General features: G+C 38.1%; 1 protein-coding gene across 1 annotated transcript; it reads right to left on the minus strand.

The window, feature by feature from the left end:
• Positions 1-513: 513 nt before the first annotated feature.
• Positions 514-25285, minus strand: tm9sf3 (transmembrane 9 superfamily member 3). Its single transcript, XM_053502643.1, has 15 exons — positions 25069-25285; positions 14808-15003; positions 11965-12087; positions 11668-11828; positions 11497-11574; positions 11236-11367; positions 7209-7375; positions 7002-7096; positions 6731-6861; positions 4105-4244; positions 3915-3983; positions 3674-3820; positions 2548-2631; positions 2380-2456; positions 514-2279 (listed from the first exon to the last, which is right to left on the minus strand). Exons 1-15 carry the CDS (start codon positions 25162-25164, stop codon positions 2212-2214), a joined length of 1764 nt encoding a protein of 587 aa, XP_053358618.1. The 5' UTR covers positions 25165-25285; the 3' UTR covers positions 514-2211.
• Positions 25286-25676: the final 391 nt, after the last annotated feature.

Below are 25676 nucleotides of genomic sequence, written 5' to 3' on the forward strand. Positions count from 1 at the left end.
TGGAAGGCCAAAGGAAGCGAGCTTTTGGGTAGCTGGAACAGATTATCTGCATTTATATTATTTCCCATCGGAAAATGCTTTCAAAATATGAAATTTCGCCTGAAGACCTCGCCTCCTAAACCGATGTACCACTGTAGTTTATTTATTTATTTAACTTCCTGTCAGGTTGACCTTACCTGGTCATTCACTTCTAACCTTTCTAACAACCAACTTTAAATAACAGACTGTTTATCTGAAAAGTGAAAATACTTAAACCAGCCAAGTTGGCACCAGTAACCATGCAACAGCCACAGAGATCACATCCATCTCCATTCTGATGTTTGAGTAAACATTAACTGAAAAATTTATTTGGACCGCTTCCAATTTAAATAATAATCAGGTGTTCCTAAAGGAGTAGCATATGTTTATCATGTAAAAGTGAAACACATTATATATAAATAGTTAGATCCCTTGTCTTAAAGAATAGAGGAAAAAGATACATTTATGTAGCCCAAATATAAATAAAGACATCAATTTCAGAATTCAAACCATGCCTATATAACCTCTGTACATAAACATTGTTTATTTTTTCCTTTTTACAACAAGTATAGCATGTTTAAAATGTCTTCTCAGACATCACAAGGTTCATGACATGAGGGGGCCAGAAATCATCTGGCGTTGGAGGGGATTAGAAAAAACGGCGTTGCCACATCTCAGACATCTTTAGTTACATACTGTATACAGCAGAACGAAAAACACGAGCTTTGTCGGAGCGCTCCTGCGGCACTCCTTGCAGTGAGGGGGAAAAAAAACAGCAAAGAAAGTACAATAACGTCACCCTTTACAGTATGCTCGCAGAAACTCTGCATGTGTCCAACATTCACAATGCTGCTTCTGGTAATGGATGGGGAAAGTTAGCATGAGGGAGGTGGCTGTTCAGCACACGGAGAGCCGTTTAAAGCTTTAAATCATAAATATTAAAAAGAAAAAATGTATACGATGGTATTTCCCCTACAAGCAGTAGAAAGGCAATGTAGCAATCCAGATGGGTTTTTTTCCTTCTTTTTTTAACGATCACACAAAGCTTAACTTGAGCTTGTGTCAGGATTCCCAGAGCAAAGAAAAAGCCGAAGATACAAAACAGAACTGGTTTATACAGCAAGATGAATATGTCATGCACTAACAGGCAAGATGTAACAGTGCCACCCACCCCAAAGGTTACAAAATGAAAAGAAAAATGATCAAAACTCAATGTTTAAAAAAAAAAAAAAAAAAAAAACACCCTGTAATAAATCTGTACAACCAAAATACATTTGGAGTCTACTTCTACAGTTACATTATTAAGGTTATATACAGGTTTCCCCCCGTCCGTTTATCATCTTCACACTCAGACTTCATTTAAATCCCAACATTAAAAGTAAGACTAAACACAAAGCCCACTCTAAAACAACCAATTTATTAAAGCATCCGCACTTGTTGCAGACGACTGGATCGTAGATTAAATCTAAGACCTGGATCAGGAACTGGATGATTTATGCCTTGTGTGTGTTTTTTTTTTTTAATATATATCCTGTATGATAATCTTAACTATGTAGTGTAAAGTGAAACGTGTGGTTGTGGTGGTTTGTTAGGTCTGGTGGCAGAAAAGCTAGTAACCCATTTTTTTTTTTTTAATCATTTGAATGCAAAGTTACACTATGCGCTTGGTGATTGGTAACAAAGTGTTTAAAACAATACAACAACATCGCTCAACTTCGACAATACATAACAGACAGTAGGAGTATGGACACAATCAAAACCCTCCAACATTCTCCTACAACAGACAAAAGCTCTCCCATACACTTCGGCCTCTTCACTGAAGAGAGCTAGACTACTCCATCGATAAAGGTCTACGTTCACTCATGCTGGGTGGGACAGAGTTATCAGAGGAGAACCAAAGTTTTTAAACTGCAAACAGAAAAAAATCTACGCATTTGCTCCAGAGGAAAGAAATGAAACAGTTAAATTAAAAAAAATAATAATAATAAAACTCATGTTTATTCAATCTTCCGTTATATGCCCTTGTATACACAATCTTGCAACCTTGAATTTGTTGAGAAAATGGAAAACTAGATTTATACAAGATAAGATCACAATCTCTTCTTGCAAGGGAAAAAAAAAAAAAAAGGAACAAAGACTCGCGTCCGCAACTGCTGGGAAACGTCAGCCGATTGCACAGATGCTGTAGAGTCGCTAGTCGATCTTCACGTTTGTGTAGATCTTTCTCACGAAGGCACTTGTTCCCATGTAACCGACGGCTCCTGAAAGACCGCGTGGAATTAATAATACACACAAGCATGCATAAAAAAAAGAGGCTGAATTAGGTAAGAAATAAAGAAATAAAAGGACAGTAATACACACCACACATTATACCCAGAGCAGTACTGAACACCGCCATGTAGCCGAAATAGAACGATGTCTGAAACAAACCGTACATCCTGCAGAGGAAAAGACGACATCAGCACCACTTGATAATAAGTCCAGTTACACTTGCAGGCACTGAGCCAAGATAAAAATCAAGCCACTCACTTTGTTTTGAAGAAATAGTAGTAAAAGGAATACATGTAAACATAGACTGCCGTGGAAGCAGCGGAAAGAAAACTTGTCCACTGCCTGCAAAAGAAAACTCAGTTAGTTTTCAATTCAATACTTAATTTCGATTTTTTCCTAATTATTTATTTCTTCAGGATGTCTCTGTTAATAAATTTATTTTTAAATTTAGTTTATTCATGCGTCTGTCATGCAAAGGTGCTGAAAAGTGCTTCCTGCTGCCTTTTTAATAGGGAGTGGATGATCCTTAGTTTAAATCCCAGTGGGAGTCCACAGAGCAGAACAGGTTTGTGTTAGGAGGGATGTACAGCAAGTCCCCAACTTACGAACAAGTACAGTAAGTCCCTGACTTACGAACAAGTTCTGTTCCAGGAGCACGTACAAAAGTCAAATTCGTTTGCAAGTCAGACAAAGTGAGTCTTATACACCTTTGACGCAAACGTACATAAAAAGCACAAACAATCCAAACAAACAGGTTGGGTTTTTTTGGTTCCACATTAAACTCCTGCGAGACTGCGCCTCTAAATCGCGAAAGGAATTCCAGTGACAGCGGGTTCAGCTGACCTCTTTTAAAAGATGGGGGAGGACAACCCTACACTATGTTTACTGCGTGCTTGAACAGACACCATTTTGTCTCAGAGCTGTATTCACTGTGACCTTGTTATGGATTTTCCAAAATTAGGACCATCAGGACAGCTTTATATCTTTATAGCTTTTCTTTAATCATGCTCCTGGACTAAATTATTGAAACAGTTGAGGCCATCTCATTTCTCTTGTACCCGCCACACGCACACATACAATATACCGGACTTTGGACATTTTACACATTTACTTTCACACTGACAATATTGTAGATAATTGTAAATATTGATATCTGGTTCAGTGCAGTGTCTATTTTTTTGTACAACACATGTGAGCTACTTCGGCGATTTGTTCATAGATCCGCGTCTGTTCGTATCTGCGGAAATTCGTAACTGGAATGTTCATAAGTCGGAGACTAATTGTAATCTCCCTCAAAGTGAAACTAGCTAATAGTGAGAATCTAGATCTAGAAGTGGAAAATTTATCTCTCAAATATATTAATAAATGTTGATCAATCTCTCACCATCTGTAGTCTTCAGCATTGAGGAGGAAGTAGGTACAGACGATGGTCACGCACACAGTCACAATGCACAAAATTACCAACACCAGCATCATGAATCCGTACACGTAGTAAATCTTATATGCCCAGAATGACGTAAAAATAAAGTACCTTAAAAAAAAGAGAAAGAAAGCAACTGCAATTACCGGAACTGTGCATACCAGCATGGAAAAAAAAGCATGCATGTAGGAGTTGAAATACTTACATCTCGATGAATATAGACCCAAATGGCAGGATGCCACCCAGACACACGATGACCGCAGGTTCCATGAACCTGATAATCAAACCGAAGATACAAAAAAATAAACAAACGAGCCGTGTAATCACAGACTGTAATTAGTTGTATTCTGCCCTCACACAAGTCTGAATTCCAAACGATAAAAAGAAGGGTATACCATTTCTTCTCTGGGATAGGCCTGGGCACGGCATTGACCCTGCAGGGGAAGTTGGGCTGTCCCGAGAGGTTCCGACCCAGGATCGTTCCCACCAGGTTTAGGGGCAGGATGACGAAGAAGCAGATGCAGCACACTGCAACCTGGGAAACACATAGAAACCATGTTTAAACTCTTCTACTTCCACCCCTTTAAACCCAGCAACTCAAAGGCAAAAAAAAAACAGAAAACAGACGACAATAATAAAGAATAAAATAATAAAAAAAGCTGTATAGACTGTAAATTCACTGCGTGATATCTCTATTACAAGTAATCGCTGCGTGAAGGGAAGAAAGCATCTGTCTGTAAAGTTACAACATTAACCTCAGAACTATCAAATGATGCCTGCAAATTAACACAATAAGTAAACTTTAAAACACTTTAATGTGGTGTTAAAGACGAATTATTAAAAAGAGAGAAATGCAACATGGCTTGAAGTGCAACTGTTTCTGTTAAATCTTGCCTACATAATTAACTAAAAAACAACAACAAAAAAAAAATAAAAAACACGATCCAAGCCCCAGATCAAAACTCGATAAAATCGATGTCACATAAAGAGGACATTCTATCCTGTCTCACCTGTGACTAATCTGACTTGGACACGCTGTACAGACGTAAAGATCACATTTTGGCCACTTACATTTACATTTACATTTAGGCATTTGGCAGACGCTCTTATCCAGAGCGACTTACAAAAAGTGCTTTAATGTTTACATAATTGGATACATACTTACACTGGGTTAACTAGGTTAATAACTAAGTGCCATTAGTCCAACACAACTAAGAAGAGGTTGTTTTTTTTTTTTCTTCCCGGGGGAAAAAGTTAGACCACTTTGACCGAATGTTTTATTTGAACCTCTGACTTTTGTATCGACTTATTATTCGTATACGTGAGTCAAAAAATGTCTTTACTCCGGGTTATATTAAAATTTTAAAACTGTTTCTTAGCGCTTTCAGTTCAAGGCTGCCGTCTCCCCAGTCGCTGCTGTGCAGACAGGTGTGAACGAGGTACATCATTTCTTTTGTAACTGCACTGTAAGCAAAAATGGACACCGCACTTGTGACTTGCATGAAAGAAGAGCAGTGTGCAAAAACCATGTGTGCAGTATGGAGAAAGTGTTTAGTCCGAAAGAAGTGTGTATGAACGGATAGAGAAATTTTCACAAAGGTTGCACAAGTGTTAGCCCGTCCACGGCTGCCCACAGTGTTAACGCTCTGCAACAACTTTTTTTTTTTTTTTTTTACATTGAGGTGTTAAAGCATCCTTTCTATAGTCCTGGGCCTGTATTCACAAAGCTTTTTAGGCCTAAAAGTTGCTTCTAGTGACGAAATTCTAAGAAAATTCTTAGAATTATGACATTTTCTTAGTATTTCCCCTTAAATTTAAAATTAAATCTTAGTAAGGATAAAAATGATTCACAAGACATCTTAGCCCTGAAACAGCTCCTAAAGTAAAAATTGTTGGCTACATACCATCCATAAGTGCAACTTAAACAGACGGTCCTGCAATCATGTAAATTGATAAAAACTAAGCCTTTTTGCTCTCATCAATCTAAAATCTATTACAAAAAAATAAAATCAGTTTGGTAAATAAATGTAGAACTTAAATATAGTAACTACTGTGTGGAAATTGGTAGCTTTAAAATTGCTTCATTTTCAACATTTGGCGGTTTTAATTAACTTTAAGATATTTATTTAGTCTATAACAAAAATTTTGCCTGTAGTCATGATTATACAATTTCTTTATATACAAATTTATATACAAACATTATGATTTCACTGTTTATTATCATATATTCTATTCTCACAAAGAGTCCATTTCAAGACCTTGACATTGAGATCAAAGGTTATTTTTTATCAACCAATCACAGTCCTTGAATTGCTGCATCATCCCTAGCAACAGGGTCAACCACACCCCCTCACTAAGATAAAGATTTTTGTACTTTTCTTACTCAGAGTTGTTCTAAGGGGTTTCCTAAATCACTTTTAATCCAAGACTCCCAGCTAGGACTTTTTAGGCTAATACGGGCCCTGATCAGTCCTAAGCCCTCTGAGGACAAAGATTATATTAATGAGGAAATAAGAAAGCTAGATGACAGACAGACAAAGTGTATTGAAAAACGAAGAGATTACGGCAAAAAATTATGCATTTGTCTCTTAGAAAATCACACGGTGCCAAATCAGGTTTTATTTTAACTAAACTATACAGTTAGAGTGTGGATATTTTGACTCACCCTCGTAATTCATAATTATTATTTTTTAAAAGAATTATAAAAAAAAAGAAAAGAAAACAAGCTTGGTAAACCCTCTCTCTTTTTCTTTGGTCCTTCAAGATCAAAAAGTATTCATAAACCCCAAACATTGGGAGACATCAGTTCCCAGTTTCCAGGCTGAAAGATGCACAGAAATGTGGAGTATTCAGAAATACCGCCAAGCCCTCGCATCTGCCTATATTCTAACTTAAAAAAAATATTGTGAACAACCGATTCCCGAAGGTTACACATCCATAAGGCGACTCAATAGGCAAAATATAAATATTGTTAAAGATATTACCATTAAAAACCATGCAGCAAACTGATTAAGGGCTCACCATGGTGCCAAATGGGATGGCTCTGGAGGCGTGGTAGTAGATAGCAATGAAGTTGATAAAGAAAGCTGTTCCGCAAACCATTGCTGGGATAAGGAAAGCGCCAATAAACATCTGCTTTATCCATCTCCTCCCTGCTCAAACACAAATGGAACAACTGCAAAGCTGAGCAAACACTTCCAGATAACGAAAAATGGAGAGTCCATGATGATCTACAGTAATATCTATAGTGATTTATATCCTTATATAACATATACAGTTAGGATGATCTTACCCCCTTGTTTTGCATACAGGCTTCCCCCAAAGTAACCATTTACTGGAGAAGTAGCTGCATACACAAATATGGCTGTGCTCAGCATCGAGCCTCGTCTATAAGTAAGAAAAAGAAAGTAAAAAAAAAAAAAAAAGAAAAACCTTATCAGCAATATCCTTTAACCTGGTTAATCATCTAGGAACAAATAAAACAACCCTCAAGACTTACTCAGTGTACAAATCCTCAAGCATGGCCACAATGATGACGATGAGGGATACTGAGAAGATCTGGCAACCAGAGCCAATGAGGGACGAGAAGATCAGAGGGTGACTGGAGGGTCTGAACACATCGCCATGGACTTGCTTCCAGCCATACTCGTCCCCGAGATCCCTGTCCTGCAAACAGGTAAAAAAAAAACAGCAAGACAGTGAGCTCTCCTTAATTACAACCTGTCCGCCTCATTTCTCATCATTCATTAGATTCCAGATACACAGAACCATTCCAGATCCTAAGTGAGGGTGATTAATCATCAGACTATCTGATCACTGCCTCATAATAGTACGAGTTATCATCAGTGAAGATGGCTCTTATAAATGAATAAATTTCAATTAAGACTTTTGTTTTAAATATAATTTCATTGTATTACATGTCCTAGATTGTTTTATTTGTGATTGAAACTTGGCTTATACATCTTCTACTTCAGGTTTTTTTTTGGGCTCATTAAAGGCAGTTAGAAGTAGAGGAGGAAAAATACTCAACTATGAATATTTATTTAATTTTTTTTTGTTAAAAGACAACAGCAACTACCCAACACTACTTCCTTTTCATTACTGGGAACAAGCGTCTGTAGCTTTGCCCCATAGACAAACGCACATGTGCGCTCGAGAGTTTCAGTACTGTATATTTTGGCACATACCGTATCTAAGATTTAAGGTTCAGTTATTTTAAATAGAACTGTACAGTTGTTTGCCTTGCGTACTTATTTACTGATTCCCCAAATAAAAATGAGGACTTTATATTGTACGAGAAATTTTCAAATTTTATTTGTCACATTATAATATATATTAATAATAGTCTTCAAATAAATAATATAAAATAAGAATGTAGAAATAAATAAAAAGAAAAATAGAGTATGAAAAAATATATATTTAAAAAATTTAACGATAAAAATTAAAAAATATAATTTTTTTAAAAAACTTTTAGCAATTTTCTTTTAATACGAGAGTTTTCTGTCCCTTATTTTTACCCAGTGTTCATCTTTTGCTGTTTTGTGGTGATTTCATTATTCATCTTTGCTGTTCATCCAAGTTACTCGGAGCAAAATTCTAACAAATAAAGGATTCATTTAACCTTTCCCTGCTTCAAACTCCAACCAAAACAGGGTCATACACTTGACTTTGTGATTTCTTTAAGTGTCCAGGTTTGTACTGTGGAAGTTCAGGACACCCGTTTCAGAACATAGATCAGTTGTGTTCAATTCTGCATTACAATCCTCACTGGAAATCACACTCCTTCAGCTATTATTCCTAGTGTATTAATTCCTCTAAGAGCTAGTAACATATTAACTCCTCTAAGAACTAGTTAACATATTTAATTTAATGTTATGCTTGACTCCATAACATTTGAATCGAAGCCAAAAGCTGAACCAAGCTTCGGTTAACGAATTAAACTTCACCATTTAGAAAGGAGTGCAGGAAGGCAGAGGGTAAAGAGAGGAAAGATACAGCAAGCTCTATGGTTCATATAAGGTATTAAAAGATCAAAAGACAAAAGGTCTGAGCATTTACTTATAAAACACCTTAAAGCTGTGGGAAATTTTTGAGATGAACCGAAAAATATCTAGCTCTTGCAGCTTTGATACTTTTAATGCAGCTTTAAACCTGCCAGAGACCCCATTCCTTGAAGAGACCCTTGATACCCGTGAGAAATTTCACAAGCTTTTTGTTTATAAAAGTAAGACCATGAGGTCTGCCCTTCCTCCCCCCCCTTAGTAGAGTCTCATTAGTAGAAATGTTTCATCCTGTCTCAGTTGAGGATAAAAATACATTTTAAAAAAAAATCCCTACATGGACCAGGCAATTACAGTCAGAGCTCAAAATTACACTTTCTATCAAAAGTTTTTAAAAACAATAGTTCCAGCTGTCTTCTCACTTACTACACTTTAATTAAGAACAGAGTCAGCTCTTATGAAACTGACTAATTTGTAATCCTGAAGGTAAGTTGTTGCGTTTCACTGTGTACTGAACTGCATATGGTTAAAATGACAATAAAAGCCTACTTGACGACGACTTGGTTTTTCCTGCTGAACCTCACTGTTGTGTTTAAATACGACAAGTACAGCATCCTTACAGGCCATCTCGACCTCTACTTTAAAATGTACTTTGTAGATTTGTTGATCAGATGGGAAAACATATTTCATCTTCAGCTCCAGTTGCCTCCTACTGATTTACTTAAAGGCTCCATTTTAGGTCCTTTATTGTTTTCTTAACATTTGCTTCCTTTGGGTAAAGTCTTCCAGAAACATGAGACTTTACAGTCTTGTTTTGCAGATGATTTGCAGTTGTAGCTTGTTCTGAAACCTGGGGATATCCATTCTTTAAATACCCTCCTTGATTGCATTAAAGAGATTAAGTCATAAAAAACTGCCTCCGGTTTAACAAGAGGAGTCATTTTTTTGGTTCTGCTGAGAGTACCCAAATTACTGCTGAAAACCCAAAGGCTTTCTTTTCTCTTACTTTCAGCTGCTGCTGTCAAGACGTTGCCACAGTGGACCATCCGATCCGCATGCAACATTGACACAGGATTTTACGTAGGATGCCCTTCCTGACGCAACCCTCCCATTTTAACCAGGCTTTAGACTGGCACTGTATGCAGTGGCTGGGTAGTATGGGGGTGTGGCAACCACCAATAGCGGGGCTCGAACCTGGATCCTCAGATCCCAAAACCAAAAACCAAGCGCATTAGCCGCCTGAGCCACCACTCCCCTCTCTCAAAAAAAAAGATTTTTTTTTTGTCTGTTTTTAAGCATTTAAATAAAAAAGTGTTCTCAATTGCTACCCCTACACTGTGGGATACGCCACCTTTTACAGTAAAATTAAGCCCTGGAGCTTGAACCATTGAGAAAATAGTAAAAAAAAAAAAAAAAAAAAAAAAACTATTCTCTTTTCTCCTTGCTATATACAGTAGTTGGTTCTAACTTATGTTTTTTTGTGCCATGGATTTAATCATTTTGCTTGGGGGACTTTGTATATTGGATAATCTGAATTTGTGTTTTGTGCTGTAATGATGCCGTGCCCTTTTAAACTCAATACTTCAGCACTTCGGTGATCAGTTTCAATGGTGTTGAAGGTTTTCCAAAAATAAATTAAATTAAATTGACCTGATCAGTCAGATAGTGTTGGTCAACTTTCTATCCGCTCCAGCAGTTCCAGCAATGAAGAAAATCACAGGTTCATATTAACGCACTCGTCCTAATGCATTTATTAGTGGTGCTTGTGAAGCATCACTTGTATTATCAGGCAATTTACCGCCCCAAAAAATCCCATAGTCTTAACATTGAGACCAATTTTGACGAATTTTAGAGCAGAGCAAGAACTTTGTAGAAATATAAATATTTACCACAATTGAAGAGGCGTACAATCTGTGTCAGAACATACCCCACAAGAAGGTATAAGCTGTACCCCTGGGGCACAAGAGGTGCCCATATTTGCCTTATTGACATTTTATGCCGAAGGTATTCCCCTTTGAAACAGGAAGTGCTCACAGTTGCATTTCCTGCTATAATAACTTTTATAGAAACTGTGGATCCCATTGTCAGAGAGATAGGGGTGGGCTCATTTTACTTAGACAACCAATCGGTCTCTTAGGGTCATTGTGAAGCTATCAAACTACGCCCTAGCAATCATTTTAGAGCACCTGAGAAAGCCCAAGTTTTGCCACGGCAAGACTCACATTTACTTTAGAGTTGTTCGGTGGTCCAATGTAAGAGAATAGAAAATTGGATCATGGACTTTCCAGAAAAGTGAAGAGAACTAAAAAAAAAACAACTGGATAATCAAATCTTTAGGATTCACACCATAACATCTTAAATTACTCTAGACAATGTCTAGTTTTACTCCCTACTTGTGACACGTTTGCTGTTTGTAATGTTTCCCAAATGCATCACACTAAAATCCATCGATGTGATCTCATCAATCACAACCTTATGCATTACATAGGCATTGTCTACACACATTTGCTATTAATTTGGACTGACCATATCATCCATTTCCTCTTCTTTGCTGTATCTGGCGTAGTCTTTCCTCAGCGTCCTCATCAAGATCATAGACACCAAGCCCACCAGGAAGATCACCATCATGAAGGAGTTAAATATGGAGAACCAGTGAATCTGTCAGAAGGAGCAAACATGAATGAACAAACAGAGGAAAAGACTTCTTCATTACGCACAACTGTATTAGTTATATGAATAACACCTTAAGTAAACGGTACTTATTTGCATAGCTTCGACAGTGCTTACTCTGTGTTGGAAGAAAGACGGATCAAGGTATTTGTCAAAACGGTCTTCAAATTTCACATCAGACTTTTTCCACTTAACCTATAGTCATGAAAAAGACAACAAAATCTTGTTTAATGCTTTAGTGTGTGTATATATATATATTTATATATATAGTTTTGTAAAAGTACTCACCGAATAGGACATGGCGATTCTTGTGTTTGGCACAAGCTTGACTTTGCCCTCGCTGGTTAAATTAACGTCCACGATTCTGTTCCCGTTGAAGCCGATTTCAAGCTTTTTGTAAGTCCAGAGGTAATGGTCCTCCCCGTTCTCGTCTGCCTCGCCAACAATACCTGGGAGCAATAAAGTGATGTTACAAATCAGGTAGAAATCGAGAGACTGAGAGACAAAACTAGGGATAACTAATAAACAGCTCAGAGAGCTTAGTGGTCCTGGCTTTGCCAAGTACAGAATTCCTGGACCACTCACCCCAGATTGGCAGGTCATCGATGTACATTTGGTACCAGTAGTGGTTCTTTATGGCGTAAACAAACGCATCTCTTTTAGCTTTGTCCAGCTCGATTTCACAGTATGTCGTCTGCATGACTTCATCTGTAAAGAGGAAATCCTAGTTAGTGCTTTACAGAAGATAAATAAATAAATAAATAGTAAATAGCAGCACTTCCACCATGAGCTGAATACACTTGGACCTTTTAACGTGTTTGACGCATGGGTGGCACCACAAACACGGACACAAGGCGAGGTCTTAGAAAAAAGGATTTGGGGAGAATAGAAAGAAAAGATAAGAAATGTACTGAAGGTGGTGTGTGCACATGCAGGTCTGGCGGCAGTGCCCAGCTGGCATGCGAGCACAGGTTGGCGAGCGATTGTGCCCGGCAGAGAGGGCCTGCGTGGGGAGGCCGCCTACCTAGTGAGCGAGGAGCGATAACAGATTGAGGCGCACAGACCTAAAAACAGTATTATTAGCATATAGACCTAAATAACCGTATTATCTTCTCATAATGGTAGGACAGTGATAACTGATAAGACTTTATCATAATGTACTAAAGTCATACAGACCTAGATTTGGGGATTAACAAAAAGGAAAAGAACAACTGAATTAAATCTAATAACGGAAGAAAAAAAAACATGTATTTTTGTAATGATTTTAACTGAATGAAGAAAGAGGCGTGGCAAGTTTTCCTAATGGTGGAAGAAATAATGCTTCAACATTTGAAATAGTCATATGACCATTATAGTCATATAAACATGTGGATAAATATCAAAAGTTTTTATTTTATTTAAACATTTGATGACTACTTTTATGAACGTTACATAAAAGTGCCATAGATTGCACAAGATATTGAAGCCGTTGCTTTGAGAGTTCAGTTCAGGTCGACTCGATTGCACTGTGCAACTCCTGCAGATTTTTCAGGTGCACTCAAATGCTACAAGAAAAGCATCGGTTATAGAAACACTTGAACCCACCCAAGTGACTGGCTTATTACAAAAGTACATCAATGAACAGGTGGACGGTCTTACTTAAGACAATACAGACTATTTATCAACTCAAATAAATCTGGTCATACTCTGATCTCTTTCATTACCAAGGTCTTTTAGTCTAAAGACCCTCGGCTCACAGGATGGTTTTTATTTTTGATGTTTTCTTTCTGTATGAACGCTAGACACTTGGGTTGTTTTTAAAAACCGATGAACAGACAACTCATCTGCCACCACCAGCTATGCCACATTTAAAGTTAAACTTTAGAACACAGTTTCTACCCATTCTTTGGCTTGATGTGAATGAAGATCTTTACTGGTATCTTCATAATTGTGCTGCTACATGATTGGTTGATTGGATAACTATGAATGTTAGAATGCTAGGTGTACAGGTGTAACTAGGAAATGAGCAAGCGAGTGAGTGAGTGAATGAGTAAGCGAGAGTAATTATACAACGATCAGCCATGACAATAAATCAACTGACAGAAATAACGTTCATTATCTTATTACTGTGGGTGGCGTCTGAATTATTTAGACAGTGACAATTTTTAGACAATGTCCATCCCAATCAAATGCAAACTAAACAATGGAATTGATTATCTTAATTTATCATTACATAAAAAACAGACCACAACTAGCCATCAAACTGTTTGTCATTTAAACCCAGTAAGTCTTGAGTTTTTCATTTTACATTTTCCAAAAAAATACCCAAAAGTGTCCTTGTCCAAATACTTATGGACCCTCCTGTATATTAGGCAGAACATGAATAGTCAGAGGCAGCACGGTGGTGTAGTGGTTAGCACTGTGGCCTTGCACCTCCAGGGTCCGGGGTCGTTTGCTAGCCAGGATCGATTCCCGTCTCTGTGTGCATGGAGTTTGCATGTTCTCCCTGTGCTTGGTGGGTTTCCTCCGAGTACTCCGGGTTCCTCCCACAGTCCAAAGACATGCAGGTTAGGCTAATTGGCGTTCCCAAATTGCCTGTAGTGTGTGAGTGTATGTATGTATGTATGTAAGCCTCCTGGGATAGGCTCCGGGGGCGGAATACAGGATAAAGCAGTATAGGCGATGAGTGAGAGTGAGTGTGTGTACAGTCAGTTGCTAAAGTTCAGGAAAAATATAAGTCATGGTACCCAAGCAACTCCGACCCCTTTGCCTTTTCTGAATCTCTTTTCATGCCTCACTTTCTACCAAGTTGGTGCAAAAATACTGCAGTTTCATCAGAATTAAGACATCTAAAGGAATCAGGAGCCCAAAGAGCCGAGTTATAATTAAACAGATGATTTACTGATGCAGGAAGACGAGCTGAATGTTCACTAGTCTAAACAAAAATTGGAAACATTGATATGGGCTTGCACGAGGACCGTATAGATGTTATAGATAATCCCCAAGGCTAAGCTAGGAGAACATGAGCAAGGACAGAACATCGTGACCCAACACCACATGCACACCAAGTGTAAGGAAATTTAATTGATCTTAAATTATTTAAATCATGCATCCATTACATATACTTGTAGAAAAATAAAAAAATAATCCAACAACAGCAATTAGGTAGTTCTCCTTCACCACCCAATAATCACCAAATAGGAACAGACTTGGAAGAAGGTGCCATCTGCTTTTCCACCACACAATGAAACACATGGTTATTGCTGCTCTTACAGACAAAGGAACACTATCCCTTCCATTCATAGCGAATGACCAGCTATGCTGTTAAACGCTCCTGGCCATGGGATTCAAACTCATGACCCCAAAACAATAAAGCATCTCAATCTTAGTTTACTGCTTATAATAAAAAATATATATACATTGAGTTGAAACTAAAAGACCTTATTTACCTTTAAACTTGATATCTAGACCACTGAACTCCAGTTCGACTCCCTGTAGAGCTTCTCCAAGCGTCTCATGGTAGTGGCTGATGGTCTTTTTGTTACCCACGCAGAAAGGCAAGGAGAAGTATTTATATGTCTCCTGCCTGTTGTGATACGGCCCGACTGTGTTCATCCATAGAACCACCTCCTCTTTGTCTTCGTACTGCAAAACAAAACAAGAAAGCAATTAGTTTCCCAAGTGGAGAATGTTTCCTATATTCACACTGACATGAGTTTAAGAGCCTTCAACAGATTACAACATTTAAAAGGGAAAACAACATTCTAGGGATCAATTCAGTGATGTATCGCGATTCTTTTATGTGTCGATTAATGCATCACCACACTGACTTGGGGGAAAAAAAATCATTTATACAGCAAGTCCTCGACTTATAAACATTGAGTTATAAATTTCCGCACATACGAACGAACCGAGGACCTATTAACATTTCTAAAAGAGAGTAAAATGCAAAACCAAAACATTAAATTGGTTATTTTATGCTTTACATTGTACAAGACTCACTTTGTTGGACTTACGAACGAATCAGACTTATGAACACACTCCAGGAACGTTCTGGAACTCGTTCGGGAGTAGGGGACATACTGTACATGTTTGCATTTGAGGTGGAAAAACGTTGCTGTTCCTGTATAATCCTGTAGAGGCGAGCGCTAAACTATTTGTAACTCCTAAATTTGTTTAAAAATGTCAGGATATTTGTAAAATCGTGACGCTAACTATTTATACATATCGAATCGTTAGGTAGGTATCGTGCTATCATATCGGGTGTTCCATGATGATTTTTTTTATTCCGACAATAATCACACTGTTAATAACAAATCAATATTTTTTTTATTCCCAATCATCAGTCAAAATCACACACAACTACATTTGCTTATGGTATTAAAGCTAAAACAAATGACAATTTCTACAAATTTAAGGAATTTAAGAAACATTAAGGATACATGACCCTTCTTTTAAACAGGCTTGAGCCAAGCAAGTACAGTCTCTCTCACACACATTGTGAAAAACCTCCTGAAGGTGCCATCTGAAGTACTTTGAAGTATTTTATTCTACACAAGTGAAAACCAGTAACACCCCTTTGACAAACAGCTCAGAAAAAATGTCAAACGTGTGCGTCAGGCTGACACACCTGCAAATGTTAAATGACTTGTCACAATGCGTAACTCTGTAACTTTAACTCTCTTTGCCCAGCCCGTACTCTGGAGTGGATTACTGTACATTCTCCTTGGTTTTTTAACACATTGCACACTATTTTACTGCAAAGAGCAGTGCACGCGGAACTAAGCTTGCGTGTAGACGTTTATATTTACAGCATCTGGCAGACACCTTCACCTGGGGCAACATACAGAAGTGCTTGGTGGTCTCCATCAAAACATCCTCATATTAGGACGGATAGGTCAAGGTATAAAGTATTATCTGAACATACATTATATACGAAAAAATAAATAAATAAATAAATAAATAAAAACCGGTGCTGATCATATATTTTGTGCAGGATATCATATCATATAATGTGAACTACATGACCACATGTACGTAGACACCTTAAACCAGGAGCGTTAATATGTGGCCCAAATCCTGGTAGGCATTCCTCAAGCAAGTGTAGAACATGTTCTCCTGATAGCAACCAAATCTAGATTAATGTACAAGACTGCCAGATAGTGAAGCATGATTAAACATGTTTGCATTGCTTTATACTCCAGTGCTGCTGTGCTTTCCACTTCTCCAGCTGTTACACACAACTGTTCACGCGGACTTTTGGTGTAGCCGCTTGGACCCTGATGCACTTACTTCCACAGATGGTTTGCAACAGTTTGCCGAGTGAAGCAAGAGAGGATAGGCGATTGTTAAGTGCTACGTATTTCCGTACTTTCTGACACTGCGATGTAATTTGCATGCCTCATGGCTTAGCTGTTCTTGCTTAATGTCTGGTCAGATAAGATATTTATCAGCTGCTGTGGTTTTTTCGACTGGTCAGTACGCAAACGGCAAAATTCTATTCAATTTTATTTTATTTCTATAGCACTTTTAATAAAGGTTAATGTCATAAAGCAGCTTTATAAAATTTAAAAATATATGGCAATAAAGTTTGAGGAAATGTTCATAAATTATATTAATACTGATGAGATTAATTTGAATTGAATGAGAAGGCCAAGGGGCGATGGGAGCAAGGAAAACCTCCCTGAGATGACAACAGAAGGAAAAAAAAAACTTGTTTGGAGGCGTCGATCGGAATCAGACGATAATCACTTTAATTTTTACTGATCGGTTGCCTCTCAACTGGCCGATCACATAAACCTATACAGCCACATCGACATGCCACCAACAGTCTGAGTATATTACCAAGTCTCTTTAAAAGAGGTCTAATTTGCAAAATGCAAAGTTAATGCCTGAAGCAAAACCATGGTTCTTCTAAGGGTACGATCGACTTCATCAGCTAAATCTAGTTAAATCAGTCGACCTTCACTCAACCACCTATAGCAGGATCCCTCAAAAAGCTCATGTCGTACTCTGCTGAGATAAAAAAAGACCCCATCACAAAAATAAAAATGAAAAAAGAAATAAAGAGCGGTTCCCAGCTCTGGCTCTGAGGCAGCTCGGGTCTACCGTACCGCTCCGTACACGAGGGCTGACAGTGAGTGACTATTCAGCACGGCTGCACACATGCACACTGGATGATTCAGGAATAGAATAAACTCTCGTAAAATGCTGAATTGTTTTTCTGATATTTATGAAGAAACGCCTGCTCTCGCTGCTTACTAATGAGTAGCCGTGATTGGCTTGCCAAATACGATGTGACTGATGTGTGTGTTCATTTAAAAACGTTCGGTGCAGAGTTTTGACTTGTTATTCACTGACGTAGACGTGTTCCATGTGCTGCATGTTATAAAGAGTGAGTACAGGAGGACAGTTGCATGCAGACAAAGACATGCATTTCAGGTGTGTTAGAGCCTCTCGATGCTAGCTAAGGAATGGCATATTTTTGCCCTTTACTGGGTTTAGTTCCTTTATAATCTACATGAAATAGTAAAAGAGTAGAATACGGTGTCTTCCAATAAATAATTAAGATCTCAGATCTAAAAGAAAACAGTAACACATCAAGGATGTTTCCTTAAAAACATTACACTTTAAATTGTTTGTTTGAATACATAAATTTACACTTTACAGGAACACATTAAATATGCGAGTACGGAAGCATACGAAAAGTTATAGTTCTGTCATCGACTGCCAACTGCTTTGCGCATGATTAAACTGGTCACCCACGATTTGCAATTCCATTAAGAACAAATTATTTTTGTTTTGAAGCACAAACTTTGCCCCAGACAGACAGAGCAAAGTGGAAGGAGAAACTTCATGTACATCCCTGAAGCACTTCTCTATGGTGGCTAGGAATATAATAAAACAAGACAATCGTGAAGGACAGGTTATGGCCTTACAGGCTTTGTGAAAAAAATTTAAACCCGTCACTCCGGTATGTGTGGAAAAGTGCCTTGTGCTTTCACAGTTTACCGGTTCGAAAAAAGGACTTTAGCACTAGAGTTATAAAAATCAATACTACTCATGCACACACACTTCTATTTATGTATAATAAATAATATAATAAAAAAAACTATCCATCTATTTAATTATCTATCTGTCCATCAGCCTGTCCATTCATTGATCGACTTGATCGTAAGAGATCTGAAAATCCGGTCCAATCGCACGAAAAAGCCAATGCAGCACAAAAATCCCCCCCCCCCCAAAAAAAAAAAAAAAAACCCAGCTGGTGAAGAGCTTAAGGCCGTGAACTCGACATCCACAGCACACCCCAGAGGTCTTCTTCTTCTTCTTTGTTGTTGTTTAAAGGCAGTAGGTTACATTACATTACTGCCTGTATAACTGTAGGTCTCATTATCCCGGCCGATTGTCCCGTCCAGCCTTCCTTAAAAACATCTAATGCTCTTTTCCAGTTCTTGTCTTGTTCTGTGCATTGAACTATATCTCTGCTTTATCCAGCACTTAAACACACTCCATCTTCTAGACAATTGGTTGTTTGCGTAACAAACTCAACAGCAACCTCATTTCCCCTCTCGTCTGCTCCAATCACCTTCTCGCGTCAACAGTATACTAATCACCGGCCTGATCATCTACTACAGAAAAGACATTTTACGTGACAAACTAACTTCATACACTCCAGCTCTATACAGAACCCCTACACACTACATGTATAAATAGTGTTCTTATACATAGTGTATAAATAATCGTCTTAAAATCTAGAACTTGCGCATGTATTATACATATGCCATATGATGAAATAATATATATGACATGAGGAGAGTATGACAGACAGGGCAGAAAACAAAAACAAGCATTTAGAAGGAAAAAAAAATTTTTTTAAAGAATGTTTGTTGACTTCATTTAGATTAGACCAACAAATCAAATTCAAATTTTATTTGTCACATACACAAACATACACAGTACGAAATGTAGTGAAATGTATAATACGACTGCTATTGACCCTAAAAGAGTATTAAAGTTTACAAATAAGAAATAAATATAAATAAAAGAATACGATAGAAATTAAATAAAAAAATTAAATTAAACTAGTAAAAAAAAGAACTAAAAATAAAAATAGAAATGTGCTAGAAAAAAATGGAACTAAAAATAAAAATAGAAAATTGGACAATTGGACAAAAGGCTTCTTCAGTGTTGCAGTTCTACATAAAATGAAATAAAGGCTACTGTTTAAAGAATAGCAGTCAAACCAGATCTACTCCAACACAACATGCCACGCTGCAAGATTAAAAAAAAAAAAAAAAAAAAAACTTGTTGCATCACACCTACAAACACTACTGAGAGCACACAACCAATACTGACCCAACTTGATCGTAGGGCTAGTCCTGGTTTACGGACAGAACTATGCAATAGTCGGGAAATCGACTGCCTTCACAAATTTACCAAATGAAAAGAGTCAACAAATGACCAGGTACGAGAATGTTGCAGTTTCTAATCTCATTAAATTTATGTGGAGAAAGCTACATCTTCCGTTTTAACACTCAGGCCTGTATTACAAATTCAGTCTGATACAAACTACTCAGGTGACGATGTGGACTGTCGGTTGTGTATTAAGCCATAAAACCTGTGAAGCTTTTTAGAAAGTAATTCTACATCAACATATTCAGCAGCTACACTGTAAGTAATGAAGGTCCACAAGGTTATGTTAGTGCATAAACTTTGCATGGTATTACAGCCAGTGCAGCTTCCTGGACATGGTTCAGTGATGCCTGTGCCTGAATCCTGTGCTTGTAGCTTTAATTTCAAAAGACTGCACTCATCAACTGTTTAACATTATTGTTTAGCTCTACTGCTCTATACATACTGATTAGACATAACATTAACACCATTAAAAGACCATCCGGTCTGATCCCACAGAAAAGCCACACCATTTGTAGAACAAATAAAAAAAAGGCAATCCTTGCTATGATAAAAAAGGCACCAGAACACCCAGTGCACCACAGCCCACTGCGCACAGGGCCCGGCAGGCAAAGAGCCCAAGGCGCCTGACCTACCCACCGAATTCCAGATATTCCCACAACCCACAGCACCCAAACTATTAGGTGCCAACGTCCCTGTGCCAGACACCACAGCACACCCCCAGAGATCTTGTGGAGCCATGTCCACAGTGCTGCCCCCAATAGCAAAAGAGAATCATATTGTATACCAGTTTTAAAAAAACATTCTTTTCTGTCATTCCAAAAAGTTGACATTAAAACTTATAATATATTAGCGTCAATAATCCCCAACCTTTTTTCGTACAATCTAACAGGAGCAATGCCCAGGACTTACGGCTTTTCCCCCTCAAGTGGCGTCCTTTCCAAGTTTCTGCCAAGAACTGATCTTGGCGTATACCCACGCTGCGCTAAACCATATCCTGTGGGCTTTCCTTCACAAATTAACTAGTATAATACTTTCTGCTATGAATAGCATTTTGCAGCAGTTTCTTTCATCTTTTTTTTTTTGAAAGAACATCAATTATTTTGTCACCTCTAATATCCTGTCTGCTTCACTGGGTAGATTTTGGTTCGCTTTGACATGCATTAGACTTCCATCACCATGTCAATTATAAGCAGGCTTTGAAAGCACTATTAAAAAATATTACAGTTACCACTACAAGACTGGTTGCATTTCCTCAACATCAAATCTTTGTGTTTATTGAAACGCAGCAAAAGATTTAAACTGCTGAGTCACATCATGGACAGTTTAAGCAACACAATGCAAATTAATTGTTATAGCAATTTTAACAACAGTCAATGGATGGAAAAAAAGCAGCTTTAGAGAATTATTAAAAATAAAAAAAAAAGAGATACGTTTTTATTTTATTATGATCAAGCCAGAGCCGATTTAAGAAGAAATCTTGAGAGGAGCTAAACCCAAAAGGGAATCAGTTCTTATCTGGGGGAAACCGGATAGGGTGATTAGAAATAATTCCCTTCTATAAGTTTGTGCTCCCTAATAAAAATCAATTTCTATAAAAACATTTGTTCACTTTGAATTCCCGGGTCACAAAACTTGACAAAAAAAAAATAGTCAAAAACTGTTTTTTCATAGTTACAATTACTATAAATAATCCTAAACAGAAAGCTGGTGTGAAAATCGCCATTTTATCCTAACGCTAAAGTTTCATTGAAGTTACCACCATCAAGAAAACTTCAATCAGCATGCACAGGTATTATAAACCTGGGTCACCAAAGATGTAGTACACAAGATGCAATCCTGCTGATAACGTATAGAGCTATAACAAATTGTTCTTTCCTTTATTACACATTAGATTTTTTTACATTTTTAAACATACATTGTACTTGCTAAGGCTTGTTTTTAACGCAGTGTAGGTCATTAAAAAGACATCATACGGACACGATTAATTAAAATAATTATTAAGTCTTGCAATTTGCGTGTTCCTTCAGGTTAAACATTTTTTTAAAGCCCTGGTCTGTCTAGCACAACGCTCATGCCATTAAAAAACATATTGAATTCTTTCACGCACTGGAATTTAGTTCATGCTTTGACAGAGTGTTCAAGTTTTTTAGCTTTTCACATCCCAGCCATGACAACAGAGGGCAACTAACACGCACACAAAGGCGTCAACACGTGAGCTAAGAGAGCGTGTGCCAGCAAAAGACAAAAAAATAAATAAATTAAAAAAATTATTAAAAATTCCTAAAAAAAGGAAACAGCTTGCAGGATATTTCTGATATCTTCACATCCAGCCAGGCCAATAAGTCAATATAAATGAACTCTAATCCTCTTTAAAAAAAAATATATGCAAGGTCAAAGTGACATTAAAACAGATGAGCTAAAAGGATAACTGAATGTGGCTGGTCGTCTATCCAAGACTTGCATCAATCCTGCATTGATCCCTGTTTTGGCAGAATCTTGGTCAAAAAAATAAATAAATAAATAAAAAAGAATAAAAATCTAGCCACTTTTTGCACATGTACAAACACTACTTGACACTACAGTCACACGTTTGCACAAAAGGTCTTATTATATAATGCATCCTGAAACAGGACTGGAGCTCTGGGGACTTTACATTCCTTTGTGTAGAGTTTCACATACTTTTTCCTGTTGTTCCTTCATACCTCCCAAAAAAATTCTGATAGATGAACCGCTGACATTAAAACTGCTCACAGGTATAAGGATGATAGGTGCCCGCTCACTGAACAAGGGTTATTAATAAATAAAAATACATGAAATGTAAGGAATTGAGGGTGGAAATAATGTTTAAAGAAGATTTAATAGAAAGATGTTTCTATTGTGGAAGTGCAAAAAAACAGGTGTATGTTGAACAGGGTAGACTAGAGTAAAGTGGTATCTTGAAGTGTCAAAACTTACTCGATTTTAATTTGTAGGTATAATTTGCAGCCATTTACTGTATGATTATGAACTAAAAGGTGATTGCTTTCACAATTTGGCCAGGTTGGTTTGTAAATTAAGGAATTTTATTCACTTTTATACTTTTGAGCGGATCATTCCTGTGCCAAAGTTGATTTGCATTCTGACACAAGCAACACAGCATATAAGCATGGTGTTTTTTACTCCAAGAACAAGTTAGTGTTTCAGCTGCTCCCATCGCAGGATCGCTACAGCAGACCATTCGATCCGCACACAACTTGGCACAGGTTTCACGACGGATACCCTTCCTGATGCAACCCTCCCATTTTATCTGGGCTTGGGACAGACACTGCATCCAGCGGCTGGGGTTTGGGAGATGGGTGAGGATTGAGCTCAATGCCCCTTTTACTCCAAGAGCAAACTGATGGATAATTATTAGACTATGAATCAAATCAGCGGAGACAGTTATGAGCGTGTAACAAAAGACTCTGTTGCATCAGCGTCGGGATACAACACACTTACTGTTCAGAGTACTGGGGAAATAGGACCATGAGATAGGGGATCCGTGTAAAGATGCTTAAACTGTTTACATCAAGCCAGAAATCAATGCACGAACCAACACTTCTAGTTTGGAAGCACCTTTTAATTACATAGACTTTCCTGGTTTTATTTTTCTACACTATATGCAGCAATCTCCTTTTAACTGTTGATATTAAGATGTGTCTTTGACTTATGATACTTGTTAGTAACCCAGTGTAAGAATCTATCCAATGACAGAATCTTCAAATCACTTTTCCAAGTCGCTCTGAATAAGAGCATCTGCCAAATGCCTAAATGTAATGTAAAGCGTCTGCTACGTATGTTCTGTAAAGCCTTTATAACAGCTCTAACTTTGGATTTCTGAGGCTGGTAACTCTAAATGAACAACTTCTCTGCAGCAGAGGTAAGTTTTGTTCTTGCTGGGATGCGGTTTCATCGTGGTGCTCGATGGGTTTTGCAAATGCACCTGATAATACCGTCCTTGCGAGAACTATTCCAGAACAACTGACCTTCATGTTTAAAATAAAAACTGACTGTTGGCATTGTTGTTAATTACCTTATGCTGTATGTGTTAGTTCGGAGTTTTAAAGGGAAAAAAACAATATTGTTATGGATGTAGAAAATAAATCACTAAACAAAAATAAAACTGAAATCAGGTGTGTCCACCTACTGTATTTATATTGGGGATTTTTGAGTATCTGCTCATGCACAGCTTTCTTAAGGTCATGTACAGCTCTCTTAAGGTTACAAGACAGCATGTAAAGTGGGTCGAGGTCTGGATTTTTGACTAGGCTTTCCAAAACTTTGGCTCTTTTCTTTTTCAGCCATTCTGATGTGGATTTACTGGTGTGCTACTTATCATTGTCCTGTTGCATGACCCAATTTCGTCCAAGCTTTAGCTGTTGAATAGATGGCCTTACATTTGCCTCAAGAATACTCTAGTACTGTACGCTTCATGTAAACCACCTTTAATTGCATCTTTCAGCACTGACTTGAGACTATCACTGTTGTACAGACAGTACCCAGGGTTGACTAGTCACCTCATAAAAACCTACAGGTGTATAACTCACACACACACACACACACACACACACACACACACAGAGCAGGTGTACATGTCATAAGGAAGCAGTAGTTGGCTTTAAGTTGATGTCCTGTATGTCAGGCCTGCATCAGCCGGATGTGTCTGTGTACACAGTCGTACACGTTAAGGTTAGCAGCGTGCTAACCTAAATACGATTTGTTCACCTTGGTGATTGCAGTAAGTAATCCCCACACATCCGCGCGCGCGCACGCACGCACACACACTATGAGTGTATTCATTTTACTTCAATTGACGTTGCGTGCGCGCGTTCACAGTTAAGATATATACGTATATATATATATAGAACTGTCTCACGTACGTTTACTAAACTGGACGTAATCCCAAATCTCTCCTTCCTGCCTGTACAAGTGGCCTTACATTAACATTAGTGCACGGCATGGCTGCTACACCCTATGTAGTGCCTAATTTCTTCACAAGGATCCATTGAAGACTCGGCCTCCAGACCACGTAGCTCCGGTTGCGCTAGCAACCCAGTTTAGCTTTAGCATTAGCATTGGTAAAAGAATGAACTACTAATAAGAAAAATCTATCTGAACCGTGTTGACGTGACACTCGCGGCTTTTTGTAGATTTATCCTCAAAAACACGGATTAATTAATCAGCGTGTCTGTATTAAATCTCGATCAGTCACCCTGTCGGTGTTAAAGGCACACCGCATAAGGCTTCTCGGCCCGAAAACATCTCGCGTCTTACCGTGTGTTCGTGCTCATCCGCCCGGGCCGGTAGCAGAATACTTATAACAGGCAGTAACACCAACGCTGCACACTTCCACCTGGACGACCTCATCATTTTGTTTAAAAAAGGAAAGTTCTCCGATGGTTTCGGGATATTAGCCTTTTTAAGCTATCCCACCTTCCTTCTTCCTGGTTCTATGACAGTGGTCGTCTCAGGATACTCTCTCTGTACGGCTGTGTCGTAAAGTGTTTTTTTTTTTAGGAGTCACCGCACTTGTTCCTAATTGGCTGAAAACTCTCACATGGATATTCTTGACCAATGGCATGCCGTGGCGCTTAGCCTGCGGTGAGCTATGAAACACGACGTAGCGGCGTTCCGCCACCTTCAGCCACGTCATCTGAGAGCACGCGCGCGCGCACACACGCGCACTAAAGGAAGAAGGAACTGCACATTTATACAAAAATAGTTCATGTTTTTAACAGATGTTTTATTTATTTTTTAACACTAAGGCTCTATTCCTCTTTAAAAAAACAACAAAAAAATCAAGATGGTGGCCATTATCTCGTCTTCCTCTTTTATACTGCTTATCTTGTACAGGGTTGGAATGTGGCCTGGAGCCTATCCCA

Source organism: Clarias gariepinus, chromosome 8, assembly GCF_024256425.1.
Source record: "Clarias gariepinus isolate MV-2021 ecotype Netherlands chromosome 8, CGAR_prim_01v2, whole genome shotgun sequence".
NCBI lineage: Eukaryota > Metazoa > Chordata > Actinopteri > Siluriformes > Clariidae > Clarias > Clarias gariepinus.